Source organism: Danio rerio, chromosome 4 (genome assembly GCF_052040795.2).
Source record: "Danio rerio strain M-AB ecotype USA chromosome 4, GRCz13ab, whole genome shotgun sequence".
Classification (NCBI taxonomy): Eukaryota; Metazoa; Chordata; class Actinopteri; order Cypriniformes; family Danionidae; genus Danio; species Danio rerio.
In genome coordinates this window covers 72,367,501-72,380,288 of record NC_141024.2, presented here as the reverse complement: position 1 = coordinate 72,380,288, position 12,788 = coordinate 72,367,501, and the positions used below count along the sequence as shown (strand labels likewise).

Here is a 12,788-nt window from a genome sequence, read left to right as displayed (position 1 = left end):
TTCGTGAGACACTGAAACAGTCGAAGCAAATGTGTCGAAGCTTCGAAAACCATCTCTACAGTGATACCTAGTGGTCATTTTATGTATTGCTCTAGAACAGCTTCAGCAAAGAAACAGTTACACAACGTGAAGACCTAAACCCCATGTTGTAGAATTGATACTTCGAGTGATTTAGTGGAGCGGTGATAGTTAGCGTGCAGAGATATGTAGTTCCAATACAAGGTGATGCAGCTATATTTGTTAGTTCTTAAGCGATCTGTTCTAACGTGCTTTGTTTTAACATTGGTCTGACATCCCATTTGACACTTTTTGAATAAACATGTCTTGTTTTGGTCATAAAAATTAACATTAAAATACATAAAGTGACCATTTGTGAGATTTTTTGCAAGCCGGGAATCGAACTTAGGACATTTGTATAAATAGAGGGTTCTCCCTACCCTGTTAATCAAACGCAGATTCGCCAGGGCTCAAAATGCTTCGGAAATGTCTGATGCTTTGAATCGATTTAGTCACGGGACCTTGTGCTCTGGATCATGCTTCGGTGCAGTGTTTTAAAACACTTGCGAAAACGCTCTTTGAAACACTTGCGGCAGCCATCTACTAATTACAGATGAGGGACCAGCTGTGATCAATCATATCACATGCTCCTTTCGGAACTAGTTTGTGAAACTTCACTTAAAATCTCTATTAAATAGAAATTAAACTGTGACTGTGAGTCAGACATGACCATTTAGCTTTATTAAATATGAAATATTTAACATTTTCATAACACACATAGCACTCTTTACATGACAAACTCAATTACACAAAAACACAAACACTAAACCTGGCAAAGCGTGGCAATGCAAGCATTCTTTAATTCATTGCTCATGTGCTTTTTTTTAGCAAATGTACTCTTGCTTGATTTTTATAAAAATAGAACTGTTCTGCAACATATGTTTGTATATGAAGAGTTCCGATGCAAAAACCTCTAAGCGCTATCTGAAAATTCATTCATTCAATCATTCATTTTCTACCGCTGTTCTAGGGCCGAGTCGTGGGGGCAGCAGTCTTAGGTGAGAACCCCTGACTTCCCTTTCCTCAGACACTTCCTCCAGCTCCTCTGGGGTGATCCCGAGGCGTTCCCAGGCCAGCCGAGAGACATAGTCCCTCCAGCGTGTCCTGGGTCTTCCCCAAGGCCTCTTACCGGTGGGACATGCCCTGGAACACCTCCCTAGGTAGGCATCCAGGAGGCATCTAAAACAGATGCCCGAGCCACCTCAGCTGACTTCTCCTGATGTGGAGGAGCAGTGGCTCTACTCCGAGCTCCTCCCGGGTGTCAGAGCTCCTCACCCTGTCTATAAGAGTGCGCCCTGCCACCCTTTGAAGATAACTCATTTCGGCTGCTTGTATCCGAGATCTTGTCCTTTCAGTCATGACCCAAAGCTCATGAACATAGGTGAGAGTAGGAACGTAGATTGACCAGTAAATCGAGAGCTTTGCCTTTCGGCTCAGCTTCTTGATCACCACAACGGACCGGTACATCGACCGCATTACTGCTGCCACTGCACCAATCCGCCTGTCAATCTCACGTTTCATCCTTCCCTCACTCGTAACAAAACCCCAAGATACTTAAACTCCTCCACCTGGGGTAAGGACTTTCCTCCAACCTGGAGATGGCAAACCACCTTTTTCCGCTAGAGCACCATGGCCTCGGACTTGGAGGTGCTGATTCTCATCCCAGCCGCGTCACACTCGGCAGCAAACCCCGATCTGAAGATGTCTTATACAATGAGCATTCTCTTTAGCCTCCTATGTTTATGGTCAGCTATTTCCAACATAGGCTCATTCTGAAAACGTAGTACTATATACGTTTCTGGAGACCGTGAATTATGTAGCCAGAAGTACATATGGCTGAATTTCATTTTTTACGCGAACGCTACAGGACGGTATGACGCCATTACTTTTTACGCATTCCAGCTGACCGCTTACCTCCGTGTGAATGGCTCTCCCACTGAAACCAGTTGGTTCCGTTAGCTCGTCATGTACGACAGCGGATTTGAGAGGCAGAGAGCAGTCGACCACAACAACGAGACTGGAGTTTGGTGAAAAACAGTTCTAGAAGGCAGGTAAGACAAAAACAGAACCCCAAAAAAATAAAATAAGAGGGTGAGAATGTGGTAAAATCCGAAAACGTGTTAAAAATCAGACGAGGGCTTTTCTTTTTCCGCATTGCTTTTGAAAATTGTTGGTTGGGTTTAGGGAAGTGGGTGGGCGAGGGTCAATCGATAAAATTAGTTGGGTTTAGGAAAGGAAGAGGGTGGGTCAGTCGATTGGTCATTCAGTCAGCAAGTCAACAGCGGCCTCTGGTGGGTTTATGCGACAACAGCGGGCATCAATGGCACTCGCGAGAGAAATTTGAAGAATACACAGCGGCCTATCGTGGATTCTCGAAAACAAAAACTGCATAAAAACGCACATCCTGGGACATGTTCTGTGTAGAGTTTGCATGTTCTCCCGGTGTTGGCGTGGGTTTCCTCGGGGTGCTCCGGTTTCCCCCACAGTCCAAAACCATGTGGCATAGGCGAACTGGCCGTAGTGTAGGTGTGTGAATGGGAGTGTAAGAGTGTTTCCCAGTACTGGGTTACAGCTGGAAGGACAACGGCTGCGTAAACCATATAACGGATGAGCAAACATATGCTGGAGGTTCATTCTACTGCCACCTCTGAAGAATAAAGGGACTGAACCGGAAAGAAAACGAACGAATGAATAATCTGGTCATTCATAAATCTGAATGTCTCCGAATAAAAAAAAATGAAATAAAAAAAACTTAAAAATATGGAAAGAGAAATGACACGTTATATAAAACAAAATGAAATGTATATTACATGTTTCAGAATGTAGTGAAGTGAAAGTTTAAAGTATTTCATGGGTAATGTGCTAAGATCAATGTACAGATGTGCAAAGGTAAACACGTTATTACTGTCCAGCACTGTAGATATCGTACAGGGCTGCATGATATTGGAAAAGTCAGACATTGCTACATGTAATTTCTATGCAAAATATTTTGCTGTAGAAACACGAGTTCAGCAGACGGCTCGAATTGCTCTATTTTGGAAAGAATTCATTCGATTACTTGGGAAGGATTCTGAAGGGGTGTGAGTGAATGAATAATCCCACACTCGAAACCAAGGGGTAAGAAATTTTCACAACGGCAGCATAGCCGCACACGGAAGTAAGGAGATCCACTAATTAGTTTATTTTGTCATTATTAGAAAATTTTTAAGAAACAAGCACATGTTTTTATTTGTTCATAACTGCGTTTGTGTTTTACCATCATGCTTAAAACCCCCCCGCGATCTATAATCCCTAATATATAATCCCTAACTCCTGTACAGCAGTCCCACAACATTCTGACACTCGATGACCCTCGAATACCCTGTCGGAAATGTCTAGTGGCTGGGAATGAGCTGTTTACAGTGTCTGCTATAATGTTAATGTTGTTTGTGTGTTTACATTGATGAATATGGTCACTGTGTAAATGCACAGTGCAGTTACGATCTTATTGTCACATTATATCATTATAATAACATGATATATGCCTTCAGTGATTTCCTGAAGATAAATACCAACAAATAACGCAACTGGAATCACTCCAGCAGTCGCCATCTTCTCATCTCGTAGTGCTGTCCCATTTCTTAAGGGTAAATTTTGAAGCCCTTCTCTTTCGCACTCTGTTTCAAGGGCCAAGGGGAAGGGATACAAAAATAGAATTGGGCCTTATGCTGCGTTCACACCAGACGCGGAACGTGCGTCAAGCGCGAGTGATTTACATGTTAAGTCAATGCCAACGCGCGAATAGACATTCTGCGGCGCGATATGAGCGAATGACTCGAATTGCGCGATACGCGCGAGACAAATTGAGCGTGTTGCGCGTTTGACGCGCTTAACGAGCGTTTCGCGCGAATCTCTCGAGTTCGAAAATCTAAACTTCAGCGGACATTCGCGCCGCGTTAACCAATCAGAAGCTTGCTCTTGTGGGGGCGTGATTGTGACGTAGAACCTGTTGATGGTGTCCCAGGGGAAATCCTCCAGCCGACACCGACAACAAGTCATCAAACTGGGCTCAGCTCAGACAGAAGCACCGTTGAAAGCCTCCGTCATCCAGGTCCAGTTTCTGGAGGAGTTTATGAGCTCACAGAGCTGGATGCACCTCTGAAAGCATGTAGTGGACTCAGACACGACTCTAAACGTATCGATGCTGTTTTTCAGTCTTCATAAAGCACATAAACACTGTTATTTTCTTTATAAAATCCATGTTAGCCTTTTAGCAACGAAGCTAGAGTCACCGGGCAGACAGAAGCCCTGCCCATCACGCGAATCCGCGTCTGTTCTGAAGTGAATTTGACACGCGAATGAAGCGGATTTGGCGCGCGAATGAAGCAAGTAAACGCAAATGTTCACGCGGCTATTTACGCGCGAATTATCCGCGCGTTCCGCGTCTGGTGTGAACACAGCATTAGACTCCTCTGAAAAGTGTAAAATAGAGCTGATCAAGACATCTGGTGAAAGTTTACTCACATCGCAGAAAAGCACTTCATTCACTATTTATTTAGTCGCGAGCGTGTATGTGTGTTGCTTCAAACTTACAAAGAGACACAGAGGAGTTTAATCGATAGATCCCGAATCCCGCATAAAGCGGCTCTGTGAATTTGCAGGTGAACGTGTGTAAGTGCGTGAGTGTGTTCGAGACGCTGTAGAAGGACAGAGTACCCGCTGAGCAGTCCACATAAACACCTACTCTCCTCCAGGAGCTTGAAGGCACACGTATGACTGTCTCCTTGTGATCATGACAGGCCGTGAAAGCCTCATCGCAGATTAGACTCCAGGAATTTCTGTTGTTCCTGTTATATCCAAACTCGGAGAACTCATTCCAACCTTTTCTCCAGATTGCTTTATACGCCACGGATATAACAGCGTACCCGGTCCATTCGGCCTCCCAGTAGCAGCGTCCAGACAGGCCTTCTCTACAGAGCACCTGTGGCCAGCCGTCAAATCTCTCCGGGTGATCGGGGTAGGACTGCTTTTCCTCCACATAAGTCACCTTTCTGCTGGCTTCAGACAGAGTTAGATTACTGTTGGCTGTTTTCGGATCTAAGGTGAGATCACAGGCATCTGGATACAAGAACAAGGAGAACGTTAACAACCACAGTTGATGTCTGACACAGTTACTGTATTCTTATGACATGTTTTTGGGGAATGCGGTAACTACATTTTAAATGCGCGTGACTTGATTACAGTTGCTAAAGTTAATATAACTGTTATTTGCGCTATTAGAGCTTGTATACATTTACACTGGATCTGTTTAGGAATATATTGAGACAGTGCTGTGCGTCACCGATTGTTAAACGACTTAAACGAATGTGAACAAAGCGATGTGCATCTTTTCAGGTCAGAACTACAGTTTTGACTTTGTGGTGCTATTTTAGGCTATACATTTTTTTTGTTGTGATGTGTTTAGGCTTTTGTTTTAGGTTTTTAAAGAAACTTGAATGTAAAGTAATTAGTAATCTGATTACTTTTGACCTGCAGTAACTAATAATGTAATCCGATTACAATTTTCAAGAATTAAGTGAATTAATTAGCTATAAATTTGACTTTGTTGTGATTTTTTAGGCTTTTGTTTTAGGTTTTCAAAGTAACTTGAATGTAAAGTAATTAGTAATGTGATTACTTTTGACCTGCAGTAAATACTAATGTAATCCGATTACAATTTTCAAGTCTTAAGTAAATGAATTAGCTATAAAATTTACTTTGTTGTGATTTTTTTAGGCTTTTGTTTTAGTTTTTTTTAGTAACTTGACTGTAAAGTAATTAGTAATATGATTACTTTTTAACTGCAGTAAATACTAATGTAATCCGATTACAATTTTCAAGTATTAAGTGAATTAATTAGCTATAAATTTGACTTTGTTGTGATTTTTAGGCTTTTGTTTTAGGTTTTTAAAATAACTTGAATGTAAAGTAATTAGTAATCTGATTACTTTTTACAGGCAGTAACTAAAATTGTAATCCAACTTCAATTTTCAAGTATTAAGGGAATGAATTAGCTATAAAATTTACTTTGTTGTCATTTTTTTTTTTTGGCTTTTGTTTTATGTTTTCAATGTAACTTAAATGTAAAGTAATTAGTAATCGGATTACTTTTTACCTGCAGTAACTAATAATGTAATCCGATTACAATTTTTAAGTCTTAAGTAAATGAATTAGCTATAAGATTGACTTTGTTGTGATTTTTTAGGCTTTTGTTTTAGGTTTTTTAAGTAACTTGAATGTAAAGTAATTAGTAATCTGATTACTTTTTACCTGCAGTAACTAGTAATGTAATCCAATTACAATTTTCAAGAATTAAGTGAATGAATTAGCTATAAATTTGACTTTGTTGTGATTTTTCTTAGGCTTTTGTTTTAGGTTTTCAAAGTAACTTGAATGTAAAGTAATTAGTAATCTGATTACTTTCTACGTGCCATAATAAGTCATGTAATCTGAATATATTTTTCAAGTATTACGTCAATGATAAAACGACAAAGTAAATTTAATTTAAAGTCATAAGTAATTGAATTACTCTTTACATGCAGTAATTAGTAATGTAATCCGATTACAATTTTCAAGTATTAAATATTGAAATTTTCAAGTATTGACTATTAAATGCATGAAAGAACTATAATGTTGAACTCATAGGTTTTGCTTAAGCTTCTGTTTTAGGTTTTCAAAATAACTAGACTGTAAAGTAATTAGTAATCTGATTACTTTTTACCTGCAGTAACTAATAATGTAATCCGATTACAATTTTTAAGTCTTAAGTAAATGAATTAGCTATAAAATTGACCTTGTTGTGATTTTTTAGGCTTTTGTTTTAGGTTTTTTAAGTAACTTGAATGTAAAGTAATTAGTAATCTGATTACTTTTTACCTGCAGTACCTAATAATGTAATCTAATTACAATTTTCAAGTATTAAGTGAATGAATTAGCTATAAATTTGTCTTTGTTGTGATTTTTTTGGCTTTTGTTTTAGGTTTTCTATGTAACTTAAAAAGTAATTAGTAATCTGATTACTTTTTACCTGCAGTAACTACTAATGTAATACGATTACAATTTTCACGTCTTAAGTAAATGAATTAGCTATAAAATTGACTTTGTTGTGATTTTTAGGCTTTTGTTTTAGGTTTTTTAAGTAACTTGAATGTAAAGTAATTGGTAATCTGATCACTTTCTACATGCCATAATAAGTCATGTAATCTGAATATATTTTTCAAGTATTACGTCAATGAAAAAAACGACAAAGTCAATTTTATTTAAAGCCATAAGTAATTGAATTACTCTTTACATGCAGTAATTAGTAATGTAATCCGATTACAGTTTTCAAGTATTAAATATTGAAATTTTCAAGTATTAAATATTAAATGCATGAAAGTACTATAATTTTGAACTCATATGTTTTGTTTAGGTTTCTGTTTTAGGTTTTCAATGTAGCTTGAATGTAAAGTAATTAGTAATCTGATTACTTTTTACAGGCAGTAACTAGTAATGTAATCCGATTACAATTTTCAGGCATTAAATATTAAGTTTATAGTGCTTTGTTAGGCTTTTGTTTTAAGTTTTCAATGTAAATTTTATGTAAATTTATAAATAAATGTAATACATTTTACATGCAGTAATTAGTAATGTAATTAGATTATAATTTTTTAAGTATTAAGTGAATAAAAAGCTATGAATTTGACTTTGTAGTGATTTTTAAGCCTTTTGTTTTAGGTTTTTAAAGTAACTTGAATGTAAAGTAATTAGTAATCTGATTACTTTTTACATGCCATAATAAGTAATGCAATCTGAATATTTTTTACACTTTTGTTTAAATTTTGAAGGTACAATTTCCAAGTATTAAAGTATTAAATTAGTTAGTTATTTTTGTGTTTACAACACTTTAAACAAAACAATGCCAAAAATATAACTGAAGATGTGCGAGTTAACATACATTTCCATAGTCCTGCTGTTATCCTAAACTCTCCTCCATGATCCACACTGTGAGAAATACAAAGAGTCGCATTGAATTATTTAACACACAAACAAACACACACACTTCTTTATCTTGGCACACCATCTTTAAAATGTGACGCTTGTGTGAGGCATTGCAAAACAACACATGCACACGTCAATCACGCACATGTTTACAAAGAAAAATAATAGAAGAGCAGTGCATTAGAATGAAAACAATGTGTAAGTAGATGATAAAGTTTGAGAACAAACCTTATGTTGGATTGAGGAAACCTGTTGGTAGAAATTTATTTAGTTTGAAAAAGTATCAAGTTGGCTAAAAGAATGTTTAAGATCCATGCAGTCAATGCAACCACTGTAAAGAGTGAAGCAGGCCCCTAAAAAGATTTAAAGTTGATCCCTGTGTGTCTGAGGTTGGTAATAGCATGATAGTAGCATGAATCAGCATGATTCTAAGAAATTAACATGTTATTAGCATAAATCTAGCAAGATTTAGCATGTTGTTAGCAAATTTTTAGCATAAATTAGCAAGTTGCTAGCCTGTTTCTAGCATGAATTAGCATGTTGCTAGCATGGTTCTAACATGAATTTGCATGTTTATAACACAAATTAGCATGTTGTTAGCATGATTCTAATGTGAATTAGCACGTTGTTGACATGATTCTAGCATAAACTGGCATGCTGTTAGCATGATTCCAACATGAATTAGCATGTTTAGCACAAATTAGCATGTTGTTAGCATGATTCCAACATGAATTAGCATGTTGTTAGCATGTTTCTAGCATGAATTAGCATGTTTTTAGCATGATTCCAACATGGATTAACATGTCAGCATGATTCTAGTATGAATTAGCACACTGTCGACTTGATTCTAGCATGAACTAGCATGCTGTAAACATGATTCCAACATGAATTAGCATGTTGTTAGCATGTTTCTAGCATGAATTAGCATGTTTTTAGCATGATTCCAACATGGATTAACATGTCAGCATGATTCTAGTATGAATTAGCACACTGTCGACTTGATTCTAGCATGAACTAGCATGCTGTAAACATGATTCCAACATGAATTAGCATGTTGTTAGCATGTTTCTAGCATGAATTAGCATGTTGTTAGCATGATTCCAACATGGATTAACATGTTGTTAGCACGATTCTAGCATGAATTAGCATGTTGTTAGCATGATCCCAACATGCTGCACCCAACATGATCCCATCAGCCAATGAAATTCATTCAGCATTAGGCCTCTGTCTAGCTGGTGTATTTGCATACGGCAATCTGATTGGCTGACGTTTCCGTCGCCGCTTGAAAAGTTGAGCTAGTTCCAACTTCAGCAGCGAGCAACGCCTCTGAAGCGACGCCGACGGATCCACAATGCAGTTCCTGCCTGACGTCACCCTTTCAAAGTGAGTGGGAAGCGTTGACGCTGACGCCCCGTGTGAATGGGGCGTTACTTTTTTATTATTGAAAATAATAATTCACTACAATTCATAAACTGATTTCATGACGAGAAACTCATTTTAAAAAAGTCCTTATAAGGTCAAAAATGAGTTGAATTGCTACACTAGATGAGGCACTGCCCTGCTGAAAAATCCAGCTTAAACCAGCCTAGGCTGGTTGGCTGGTTTTAGCTGGTCGACCAGCCTGGTTTTAGAGGGGTTTTGGCCATTTCCAGGCTGGTTTCCACCCATTACCAGCCAAATCCAGCTAAAACCAGCTCAACCAGCCTGGTTGAAGCTGGATATAGCTGGTTTTGGCTGGACTCCCAGCCTGGCTAGGCTGATCAAGCTGGTTTTAGCTGGTCATCTTCCAGCCTGACCAGCTATGACCTGGCTGGAAATGGCTGGAAACCAGCCTGGAACTGGCCAAAACCCCTCTAAAACCAGCCTGGTCGACCAGGTAAAATCTGCCAACCAGCCTAGGCTGGTTCAAGCTGGATTTTTCAGCAGGGTGGGTCCCCATAATGTACCAAATCCCAGGACAAATGTGGTTTATGGGGACTCCATAGAGAAAACACTTTCTATACTGTACAAACTGTATATTCTACACCCTAAAACACCACATATTCTCATAAGTTGACTTTCATGTACGTTCTTACATGGTTATTTCCATACAATTTTACATATTTGTGTCACACACAGTTATAATCTCTCTCTTTCCCTCCTCAACATACTTGATTTTGTCCAGTGCAGAGTTTGGATTCTTCTGTAGATCAGACAGCAGGCTGACTCCTGATGCACCCGGGTGATTGTAGCTCAGATCCAGCTCTGTCAAACGTGAGTGGGTTGAACTCAGAGCGGCAGACGCATAACGACAGCCATCCTCGCTCACCATACAGCCAGACAATCTGTAAACGCACAGTGATAGTATGTACTATTTGAGTTCATTTTGAATTCTTTTTTAATATCAGCATCCAAGTCCTTGCTCAGTGTGAAAGTATCAGCAGCTATGTGTCCATCCACCTATTTCTATGCGCATTTTGGATTTGCGCATTAAAAAACGGTTGATGGAAACGCCACGATGCGCATACATTTTGAAAATGCGTATTAAAAACTCATGCGCATAAATGAGTAGGATAAACTTTTTATTCGGTAAGAAACACTTTTACCGAACAAATTCCAGCATGCGCATTAAAAAAGGTCATGTGATTGTGTGAGATCATGTGATGATGAAAATGTGAGTGAATGGACAAACCATGAGGCTGAGCATGCTAGAAAACTGTTGATTTGGTCGTTCTAAAGCGCCTTAACGTTTAAGTATTAGTGTTATTATATTAATATTTAAAATAACACCTTCAAACGCCACCACACGTTTACTGCGTGTGTAACGGAGGCCAGCTAGTAAGTGCTGTGCAGGTAAACCTCACTCCTTGTTAGAGCAACCGACTCCCATGCGGAAGGTCGCTGGTTCGATACCAGCTCGGAGCGGGTTGGGTGGTGTAGGAGCGTCGGGGTTACATTGGTGCCGTGACCCGGATGTTCATGTAAGAAAACATTGTAAATAATTGAAAATTCGGCGACCGCAATCATCAAACCCTTGGGAACAACTGTGGTCGGTACCAAAGTACACAAGTCTGTGTTCTCTGAACTGCTATCAAGCGGTGGACGTCTTCATTCTGATTGCTTGCCGCCGAACCGCATCATAGCTCATTACCATAAAATTGACTTGATTTCAACTCTCCTCGACGGCCACACAGGAGAAGACACGCCGCACTGCTCCTCGCCGCCAGCTCTCATTGAAAATGCATGACTTCCGGCTACTTTGACGCTCTCGCCGCTTTCGGTGTGAACGTACGGTTAGAGCAACCGACTCCCATGCGGAAGGTCGCCGGATCGATACCAGCTTGGAGCGGGTTGGGTGGTGTAGGACCGGCGGGGTTAGGATTGCTTTCTGAGGCGAAAGTCATTTATTAGATAAAGATTGACGCAGCTTCTCCTACTGCAGCAAATCCCGTTTTTACTGTTGATATTTGCCGCCAGTTAATCAGGAAGTGACGATTTTGTTCGCTTTGACTCGTTGGATGGAATCGCAGCTTTATTCGCACGTCTTTAATGCGATAATCCAGTTTTGCGCATAAAGTTCATTCGCATTTTTGGATGGAAACATAGCTAGTGTAAGCAACTAAATCTAATAATCTAAACTTTTTATTTCTTATTTTCTTAGTTTCACCTCTTCCCGACATTGAAAAACAGCAACCATCGAAAGTGCAGGATTATATGCTGTCAAGGTTTCGCAATTAAAAAATGCAATTACAATCGAAGTCAACCAGGCAAAAACAGCACCAACGGTAAATTAGCGAGAATGAAAATCTTTAGCTTATAATCTTATAATCGTTCACATGTCCAAGACTGTGATAAAACGTAAAAAAACAGTCCACGACTACTATTATTTATATTAAAAATAAATCATTGTGTGTTTTTTTTTTTACTAAATCATTTATGAATTTGCCGATTAAAGAGTTAAAATCCTGTAATTTCGAAAAACATCAAGTAGTTTTAAAGGGCACATAGTTAACCCTTTTTTAAAGATTTATTATTAATATTATGGTTGTTCTGAGTGTGCCAGTTTAGGTTCAGTTCAACACACAGATCAGATGTTTTTATTATGATGTGTTAAAGAGTGTGATGTTGTGGCAGTGTACACAGCTCGCTGTTTAAGGAGCGTTTTGCTTCACATGAAAATCAGTTTCGGTTTCCCGCCCAACGTAACAAGGGGGCGGAGCCAAGAGCTCCCACGCTCTGTGTTTGCAGCAGACAGAGAGAAGCTAAGCTACATGAGAGGATCAGCATTCAGCTGCACATGTACGACTCGGAAACAGACCAAGCAGAGAGAATACACAATCATTTGTGTCTTTGTATAGTTTTACAGCCAACTGTGTGCTAGTTTCAAGTGCCGAGCTTGTACACCGAGACTAATAACCACGCACACTGAAGTAACTTTGACTGAGGCACCGGATGCGCAACGACACGGCACACCAGACACTCTCAGTGGCGCGGCAGAAACATAAAGTGTCCCGAATCGTCACGACACGCAGCGCCATGCATTCCAGAACTCCAAACAAAGGCCTCCACTAGGGCAAACACAACTGCGCCCCAAGTCGCCCAGCCGCCGACCCGAAGCGTCGTCGCGTGCACCCCGACAGAAACCCACGCCCAGAACTTCGAAATGAAGTTCCAGAACTACGCAAAGAAGCACTTCTGGTGTGCGATCTGCACTTTTCCAGCTGCACCTCAAGCTTAAGATCACAGGGAGCTTC

The 12,788-nt window shown here is 39.5% G+C and overlaps 1 protein-coding gene and 1 long non-coding RNA gene across 2 annotated transcripts in view; one reads left to right on the top strand and one right to left on the bottom strand.

The window, feature by feature from the left end:
- Window positions 1-717: 717 nt before the first annotated feature.
- Window positions 718-12,788, bottom strand: part of zmp:0000001020 — a 44,216-nt gene continuing 32,145 nt past the window's right edge. The window contains 3 exon segments of the mRNA NM_001446874.1: window positions 718-5,154; window positions 8,012-8,058; window positions 10,206-10,379. Coding sequence (NP_001433803.1) covers window positions 4,592-5,154; window positions 8,012-8,058; window positions 10,206-10,379 — 784 coding nt within the window. The 3' untranslated portion in view covers window positions 718-4,591.
- On the top strand, window positions 5,488-7,897 carry LOC148682553 (uncharacterized). The gene is made up of 4 exons (XR_015943012.1): window positions 5,488-7,148; window positions 7,192-7,295; window positions 7,487-7,636; window positions 7,792-7,897. It is a non-coding gene; the product is annotated as an uncharacterized LOC148682553 (long non-coding RNA).